The sequence below is a fragment of the Nicotiana sylvestris genome, chromosome 7 (assembly GCF_000393655.2).
Source record: "Nicotiana sylvestris chromosome 7, ASM39365v2, whole genome shotgun sequence".
Lineage (NCBI taxonomy): Eukaryota > Viridiplantae > Streptophyta > Magnoliopsida > Solanales > Solanaceae > Nicotiana > Nicotiana sylvestris.
In genome coordinates this window covers 138,504,179-138,513,427 of record NC_091063.1, presented here as the reverse complement: position 1 = coordinate 138,513,427, position 9,249 = coordinate 138,504,179, and the positions used below count along the sequence as shown (strand labels likewise).

At 33.0% G+C, this 9,249-nt stretch overlaps 1 protein-coding gene and 1 pseudogene across 1 annotated transcript; one reads left to right on the top strand and one right to left on the bottom strand.

The window, feature by feature from the left end:
- Window positions 1-204: 204 nt before the first annotated feature.
- Window positions 205-5,479, bottom strand: LOC104214278 (vacuolar cation/proton exchanger 3). Its single transcript, XM_009763931.2, has 11 exons — window positions 5,017-5,479; window positions 4,224-4,291; window positions 4,084-4,112; window positions 3,351-3,547; window positions 2,936-3,154; window positions 2,208-2,339; window positions 1,991-2,107; window positions 1,850-1,903; window positions 1,304-1,420; window positions 983-1,073; window positions 205-613 (listed from the first exon to the last, which is right to left on the bottom strand). Exons 1-11 carry the CDS (start codon window positions 5,305-5,307, stop codon window positions 558-560), a joined length of 1,371 nt encoding a protein of 456 aa, XP_009762233.1. The 5' UTR covers window positions 5,308-5,479; the 3' UTR covers window positions 205-557.
- On the top strand, window positions 2,688-2,870 carry LOC138874270 (U2 spliceosomal RNA; annotated as a pseudogene).
- Window positions 5,480-9,249: the final 3,770 nt, after the last annotated feature.

The following is a 9,249-nucleotide window of genomic DNA, read 5'->3' as shown; positions in this document are numbered from 1 at the left end:
CTGCTCCAATAAAATGTGCCATTAGCATTCTTCTCCAACAAACTCAGCATTATATAATTTTTTCCATACCGGACTAGTCCTCTCCATTTCCTATTGTGTTTATTTTTTTTCAAATTCTTACTTGAATGGATGACACATATTGCACTATTAAAAGTAATATCAATGATTCAGATTTAAGTAACTAAAGCATGGTCTTAACCATAGTCAACATAAAAGATATTCCATATATTTTCTCCCAAAGGATTTGACAATCCCATATATAAAAACTGCAATGGAGATTTCCATTTTTTTTTTTTTGAAAGCTGTAAATAAAAGCGAAACCCTTACAACCAGTTGCTGGTATAAGAAACCGTACCCTCAGCAACTACAGAATAATAAACTATATTATAGACTTACAACGATCATGCTTCAATCATCCCATTAAATACACACAAAAAAAGAATAGTACATCAAACTCTCATCATAATTCCGTAAAACCCAATATTCCCAATCAAAGAATATGATATGCATCCAGTTTTTGTTGGTTTCCAGCCTTTTGTTGATACAAATTGTAATAATCAAACTCTTACGATTCCACCAGTTGATGAGCCAAAGTTGATACCATTTGGTTGGTCTATACAAAAAGAGCAAAAAATAATTAGTGAAATTTTCAACGAAATGAGAGTTGGAACTTTTTCTACTGCATCATCTTCTGAAGGTGATGAAAAAGATCTATTGTACCCAAGAATAAAACCTTGATAATTTGAAAAGAGTTTAATTTTTATGGACGGAGGGTGTAAAAAATATTTATGCAATTAAGTTAACTATAAGTAATTACAAGTAAACCTCTATATAGTAAGTTTTATGTAACTGATAACCTTGTAAAAGTAATAATTAATGCTAGTAGAGGTTAATCTAACTAAGTATATATAACTTAAATCCATTTAGGAAATGATTAGATATTTCTATATAATATAAAAGAAAATTTAGATGGAGATCTTACTTTGTGGTCTGTTGTAGAAGAAAAAACATGTTCCAATGACAATGTAACAGAGCAGGAGGACTAATCCTTTGATATAATGTGATGTTCCATCCTGCAAGTACAATTAAAAGTGTCATTATTAACTGTTATTTGATTAAAGAAGATATAATTATCGTATGATGAATTGTTTGTACTCTTCAAAAATGTAGCCCAATCCTCTATCAATCCTCTAAAAAATGGCTTTACTTTTTAGAGAATCTGACATATGTGCGACAAAATTTTTAAAAAGTTCAAACAACGTAGCTCTTAGGGCTATCACATAGCGACCCAAAAATTAATTACCTGTAAAGTGAAAGCTGTGACAATTATTGCCAAACCGAGGGAGCCAGTCTCAAGAAGACTAAAATCAAGATCCATTCTCTCACCAATAATCCATGCGACAATAACACTTAATGGAACCTGAATGATGTAAATCAGAAGATATCATAAATTAGGTCATATAATAGTTCAAGTTTTATATAGTGATCATCTAATTGGTTGAAATTTGAAATATAAAAACCTTTGATAAGTAATATTACTTAATTCAAAACAGTTGGAAATGAAGAAAGTTATTATATTGAGGGGAAAATAGTATATGTCGAAGATTTAAGTCGAAAAGTTAGGCGAAATATATATATTACATTGTAAAGAGTTATTTCAGTATAAGTATATTTTAATATATTGTAGCAGTAATCTGCCATATTTCATATTACTAGTTTTAATTATTATGAATTGATAATTATTTGTTGTTATCTTGCGACCTAATAGCGTAAAAAAATCTTTTACATTATTAGTGCACAAAATTAAACTCTGAAATAAATTAGGAATATAGGGGAGTGAGATACGTACCACAAACATGGCAATTTGAGTTGCTGAGCCTAGGGCAACTCCCAAAGAAATGTCCTGCGTTATGCACCAAATCGATTTTTAGGTTCCCTTATTAGCTTATTATTAATGCAGGAATATGATCACTATTCAAATTCGACATACCAATTTATTTTTGAAAGCAAAAATGACAGCGCCAGCATGTTCTGCAGCATTTCCAACAATTGGTAACAAAATAACACTGATGAAGCTCACTGAGATTCCCCAAGAATCTGATGCTGCCTGTTGAATTTTAATGTCAAATAAATTAAATTGTCAAGACTTCATAATTAAAAAGAATATATATCTTTAATGATTATTAATTAGTTCATTAATTACTGACCTCAATAGTACCAACAACATATTCAGATAATAGAGCAACAACTGCAGTCATTCCTACCAACCATGCAAATGCACTCCAGAATCCAAGCACTGCTTCCTCTTCTTCGACTGTGTCATCATCTTCATTTTCTTCCTGATCATTATAACAATTTATAACTTAGTCAAATTCAATATGAATCGAGTCATGCAATAGCTAGCAACAACTAATGAAGGAGGATTTAACTTATATATACTAACAATGTAAAAAAAAAAAACATTATTAGTATAATTTAAACGGTTGTAACATTGTTTTTGCAACATTTGCAGGTTATCACATTAAGATAATTATAAACAGTTATACATTGTTATAAGTCATCTTAACTTGATGGTTAAAAAGTTGGACACTATCCGTTCACATAAGTTGATTAAATTTACGTTTTACTTGCTAATCGTGAAAAAAAAAATATACAATCAATATAATAATTTCAGTTGTGACGGCAACATACCTTTCTCGACCTTTTAGCTAAGATGAAGTATAGTATATGTTCTTATTAATTTAATATCTGATATATGGGTTATTAGTCAGCACAATATTATTTAATTTTTTAAGGGGAAAGGTACGACAAGGTAGTTTGCCACTTGGGCCTTGCGCGTCGCACTACAGCCCAAGCCAGGCGCACCTTATAAAAGAAAAAATAAGTATATGACTTACATTTGTAACTTAAACTCGTGATAAATACGGAGACTTACAGCTTGTGCGTCAAAAAGTTGGCGGTGGGTCCACAACTGGAAAACTAGGTAACCGAGGTAGGCAATGAGCATGACAATGCAGCTGACTCTTGATAGAAGAAGAGTTGCTTTAGCTGTAACAGCAACAGATTCTCCAACTCCAGCATAACGAAACATCAATGGTAGCATATGACATAATAGTCCCAACAGCAAAAGCAGTGAGTTCACATCTGCTTGTTTCTGTTCAATTACATAAAGCCAGTAAAATTAAAAAGTTGTTGTACATATATGTTAATCTCTTAATCCAAACACTAATTAATAGTGAGGGAGAGAGGCGGAAAAGTGAACATTTCGTAAAAGAACATGTTTTTAGTGTTCGGGGGGTAAAAATATTTTTCAAAAATGAGAAAATAACAAAAAAATATATAGTACGTACCCTGTCATATTTTTGTTCCTTGGAGAGATTAGCAATGCCACCACAGAAGAGGGAGGTGCCAAGAACCAGAAGAAGGTTTGAAAGTATAGAGCCCAATAGGGAGTATTTCACAACATCTACTTTGTGTTGCGTCAGAGCAAGAATTGCTATTATCAGTTCCGTTGCGTTCCCACACGTTGCATTTAGAAGCCCTCCAACTGAACAAAAACACATGCACAATATTTATTAATTAGTCGGATCCCAAAAATAAAAAGGAACCCTAATACCTTTTTTTCTGTCAAGCTAAAAGCATCAATTTATTTTATTAAGAAAACACCAAAAATAATCATGCAATTAAAGACTCAAAATACCTTTACATTATCAATATAACTGTTGTTGAAGATGGTATAAAAGAATTGTACACCGCCAGTGCAAAAATTAAATTTATTTGTTCAATTTTCAGTTCCTAAGATTAGGTCATCGTACGCTTTGTGGTCCTCCTGTATACATTATCCTGGCTAAAAAAGAAATCTCTTTGATAATATTAATGCTAAAACTAAAGCTGTTATAGAGAGGATACAGAACTGCACTTCAATCTTATCTTCTCTTTATCCTTTATCTTTTTTTCTTTTTATTGGAGAAAGAATATATATTGGGAGTTCTAATTAAAATATTGGCGAAATAAACAAAGAGGTTTCTAGTTCAGACTTACATGAAAGCTATATATAAAAATAAATGGTAAATTAGTTAGTACCTGTTGGACCAGTGAAGAAAGCTATTTGTCTGCAAATTCAACGATCATAAACGGAAGGAAACAAAAATAATAATCAGATAATAGTAAATTAAATTAATATATAAAATTTTGATTATAAATTAGGGAATCAATCTCCTTACTCTGTCAAAAAGCTGATCCGTTCAGCCAATGGTGTGAGTCCAACTAAACTCAATCCAAAAACCCATGACTGATTTTTTTAAGAAAAAATAATAAGAATGTCAGTACAATGAAATAAATTAATAATAAGAAATAACAGAAGTGTTGATTAAATAATAGCTTCTCAGATCCGTATCATTCAACGGCTCTTTTTGCTTGTCCAAAATGAAAATTTAATCACCGTTTAAAATACTACTCAAACTTCTAGTATTTTGTGTTTCATTCATGCATAAGGTCATAATCTGTTAGAACTACATAACCATCTAATCTAAAATTTATAATATTTAATAAAATACAGTTTTGATTAGTTAATTACTCTATGTATTTTATCTTCATTACACCTCGTCACGTTCGTGTCTGGTTCTTCGTTTCACTAAAAATATATTTTTCCTTTAATTTTGGGTGACAGTGAGATAGAACACTGGACAACCTATTACCTATTCTAATCAGAGGCGGACCTATATAGTAATTAGAGAGTTCACTGGCACCTGAAGAGTTCAGTAAATATATATATATATATATATATATATATATATATATATAGTGATACATTAATAATGACTCCTGGTATATAAAGTAGATTTTGGTTGAATGCAAAAGTGCATCGGCAACTTTCAAATCATGGGTGCGTCTCTGACTCTAATATCTAATATCATGTTAAATTGTAATTAAGCATTAGATAAAATGATCAAAGTAATTCAATAAAATCAACAAAAAAAATTAACAATAATAAAAAGAAAAGAGAAGATGACTTACTCTTCCAAAGTTTTGGTAATGAGCAAGAATGGCAAAAGGGACAGCAATGAAGAGCACAAAAAGTTTAGTTCCTAAAATGACCTCTTGAATATTAGCAAGAACATCTCTAACAATGCTGCAAGGTACTTTACGGACAAGGGTAAGATCGGATTTTTTTCTCAGAGATGCAGAGGACACGTTATGAGCTGTTCGGCTACGGCCATGTCCGTGCCTCATTTCTTTGCTTAAGGGTTTAATATTTCCATTTTCTAAGAGCCATGTTTCTGCTGCCGGTGCTGATGATGAAGACATTGGTTTTGAAAATGTCGTGTATTCTTTTTTGTATTTGTTTGGTTTTAATCTATGCTGATGCAAATAGTTTTAAATATGTAATTATAAGAAACGTAACCAAGAGAGATAACTATGGAGTATGAAGGGTTTTGAGTACACTGTTGTATTGGTAAGTAGTGATAACTGTCTGTGTGAGTACGGTGGCCTTGAATATACATTATATAAGAAATGATTTGGAGCAAGCAATTTCCCCGAAGTTTCTATTTTTGTTTTTTTGGGATATCATTAGAAAGTTTTTTTTTTTTTTTTAAATGTAACTTCTTTTAGGAAAACAAAAAATCTATTACAGTGATAGAAATGGGTGAAATTTTTGCCGGTTGTCCTTTTCTGTATCATCTTTAGTAAATGGTCATCTTTTATTTCTCCTGTAATTGATTGACCGTTTAAACCACGGTCTAAATATATTGAGCAAATTAAACATTTTATGATAAAATATTAGATCACAGTTTAAATTTTTGTAAATTATTGCAGACGCTAGACCACGATTGAAACTTATATAAGTTATTCAAAAGTTAGACCGCAGTATAATATTTTGTGAGCAAACTGAAAGTTATATGAGCAATTATTATACCTGAGTCTAATGTTGTCCGAAAGGGTAATTTTCCAAGGTTGCACATTGTAATGATTCGATAGGTCATTTTGAATACTAGCTTCTTTTTGTGTGTTCCGAGACTTTACATATCTCAATTTGATGATTTATGACTTGTGTGTATGGTCCATGTCGATATCCGAAAAGTTCATATGTGAAATTCTAAAGAAAATGTGATTATTTACTTTAAATGTCACCAGAGGTGACCACGGTCAACGCTTTTTGTAAATGAGCTCGGATCGATATTTTGACGATTTCAGTAGGTTCATATAATGATTTTGGACTTGTACGTATATTTGGTTGGGGTCCGGGAGATCCGAGGCGGTTTCGGCGCATTATGTGAAAAGTTGAAAATGAGTTTTAAACTTAAAAATCTTGAGTTTTAATGACATATTATTGGTATTTCATGTTATTTTGATGATTTGAGCTAGCAAGCGAGTTTGTATGATGTTATTACACTCGTGTGGATGTCCGAATTGAAACCCGAGGGGCTTGGGTGAGTTTCGGAGGCGTTACACACTGATTTTTTTGGCTTAACGAGACTATTGATGTTGAATGTCTGCAGGTCTCGCATTTGCGAGAACTTGTTCGCAAATGCGAGCTTCACTTTTGCAAAGTCAGGCTCGCATTTGCTAAGGGGGACTGGGAGTTGGGATCTTTGTTTGATTTGAAGGCTTGTTCTAAAAAAAAGCCGTGTTGGATTGTTGATTGTGTTCCGAAAAGAGGTAAGTGTCTTGTTTAATATTGATTTGAGGGAAATAAGGTGGAATCGAGTCTATTTGCTATGTGATCCATGTGTTGGGGGTGGCACATATACAAGGTGACGTGTGTATATGCATTGGCCATGAGATAAGCATGGAGCAAAATTAGTCTTAATTGTGCCATGTTATTTTGTGTATTATGTCTTTCATGTCTTAGATAGATTGATTAATTCTTTGATTACTCGTATTCATGTTATTTCTTACGTTGAGATTATTATGGTAATGGGTGTTGAGATCGTGAATTTGTTGATTGGTTATTGGCATTAATCATTGAAAGATTCTCATATGACGAGTTGTGTTCAAATACCATTGTTGATGTTTAATTTGCTTCTAACCTTTCTTGGTATTGTGTTGTTTGTGATTGCATGGTGAGGAAGAGTGACATGCACGAAGGATGTTGTCGTGCTTGTGAGGAAGAGTGATTGTGACGAAAGGCGTTTCGTGCCTTATTTACATATTGATATTATTGCTTGCGTGAATGTGAGGATATGCACGAAGGATATTTCCGTGCTTGATTACTATTTTATTATGTGAGGATGAGAGTAAACTCATGAAGAGTAATGTCGTGCAATTGTTTTACATTATTATATGAGGATGAGAGTAAAAGTACGAAGGGTGATGTCGTGCAATTTTGTTTATTTCATTGTTCTTTACTTTGACATTGAAATGTGAACTTGGCTTTATGGCTTTGTTATTTGCTTTTGAAAGATTGTTCGGAGTTGTTGTCACTCTACTCTAAGCTTCTGCTTTAAGCCCCTTTACTTATATACTTGTTATTTCTTTACTTGTTGTTATTCCGTCTTTATATCTGACACTTTACTTGTTATTTCATTACTCTTAATATATTATTTCATAAGTTTATTGTAGGTGTCTTGTCTTAGCCTCGTCACTATCCCGTTGGGGTTAGGCTCGACACTTACTGAGTACATTGGGCCGATTATACTCATACTATATTTCTGCACTTCCTGTGCCGATCAGGACATTGGTACCAGCGGAGTCCCGAGAATTGCTTAGCAGATACGAGTCGGGTGATTCAAGGTAGAGCTGCATTTTGTTCGCAAGCCTAGAGTCACCTTCCTGTTTTTATTGTATTGTTTCCACATTTCGAACATTGTTGTATTTCTTTCAAAATAGTGTATGTACTGAACTCTAGAAACTCGTGTACTTGTGACTCTACATCTTGGGAGGGTTGAACGTTAGTATGGATTTCAGACTTATCTTGTTCATTTTCGAGCTGCTCTTACTTTTCTTATTATCTTGCTGATTAGTCATTTATTGTTATACTTTTGTACTTAACTGTTGTGTGTTGATTTGCCTAACAAATAATGTTTAGCGCCATCACGATCCCACTGGTTGAAATTTTGGATCATAAAACTTTTAAAAATAGAGATAAAACGTGACTTAACCAAAGGAAAAGAGGATAATAAGAATCAAATATACACTCATTTTGTGAGACACTTCACTAGTACCACTAGACGCACGACCATGAGTAGTAGTGATATAAAACCGGCAACAATGTTCCCTATGATATTCAATATATTTTCATAATTTTGGAATACTACTCTCTCCATTTTAATTTATGTGAACTCATTTGATCGAGTACGGTGTTTAAGAAAAGAGATAAGAGTTTTGAACTTATGGTATAAAATGAGGCACATATATTTTGTGTGGCTATAAATTACTGCATAAAGGTAAATTATTTCCAAATAGGGAAAAGAGTAATTCTTTTTGGCACGGACTAAAAAGGAAATAGGTTCTCATAAATTAAAATAGAGTGAGTATATATTATCTAAGTTTGTGGATCTAACCTTTAATATATCAGAAATTGCAGAAGGTCTGAAATATTGAGTAGAAGTAACTTTAACTGATCGGTTAATCTGCGATTCATGTGATATGTGCATGCAAAGCACAGTAAAATACTATATAGGGGACTCTGCTGGCTGTGGTCGTCTCGATAAATGTAGCTCACCTAAGTCTCCGTATCAACCATGCTGCTATGCCACTGAGCCATTAGCCACATATAAACCTGTGCAACAAAAATGCACAACAAGTGTAGTATGAGTACGAAAACAACGTGTACCCAATGAGTATCTCGTCTAATCTAGAAGAAGTAGAGCCGAGAAGTCGACTTCAACACTTACTAATGGTCCAATAATAATATTGTAAAAGTGTGAGAAATTCATGGATTTCATAAAGCAAAATTTAACTCATAAAGCCGGAAAGCAGGTAAATAACTTCTCAAATAATGAAGGATTTCCAAAAATTTATTTTTCATTATCTTTATCAATTTATCTCTGGCGAGGAAGGGCAGTTATCAACATTTAGAATTCTCAGGCAAGCAATACAAGCATGCGCATATCATGCCGAGGTCGTATAGCCCGATCTAACATAAATGTAAAATGTGCATTGCCGAAGGTCGAACGGCGCGAACCATAGATGCATCTATTACCCCGTTCGCGAATCATCCATGCGATGTGGTCAACATAAAATAAACAAACACCCTGCTCGCGAATCATACATGCGACGCATGTACACATAGAATCACATATTCAA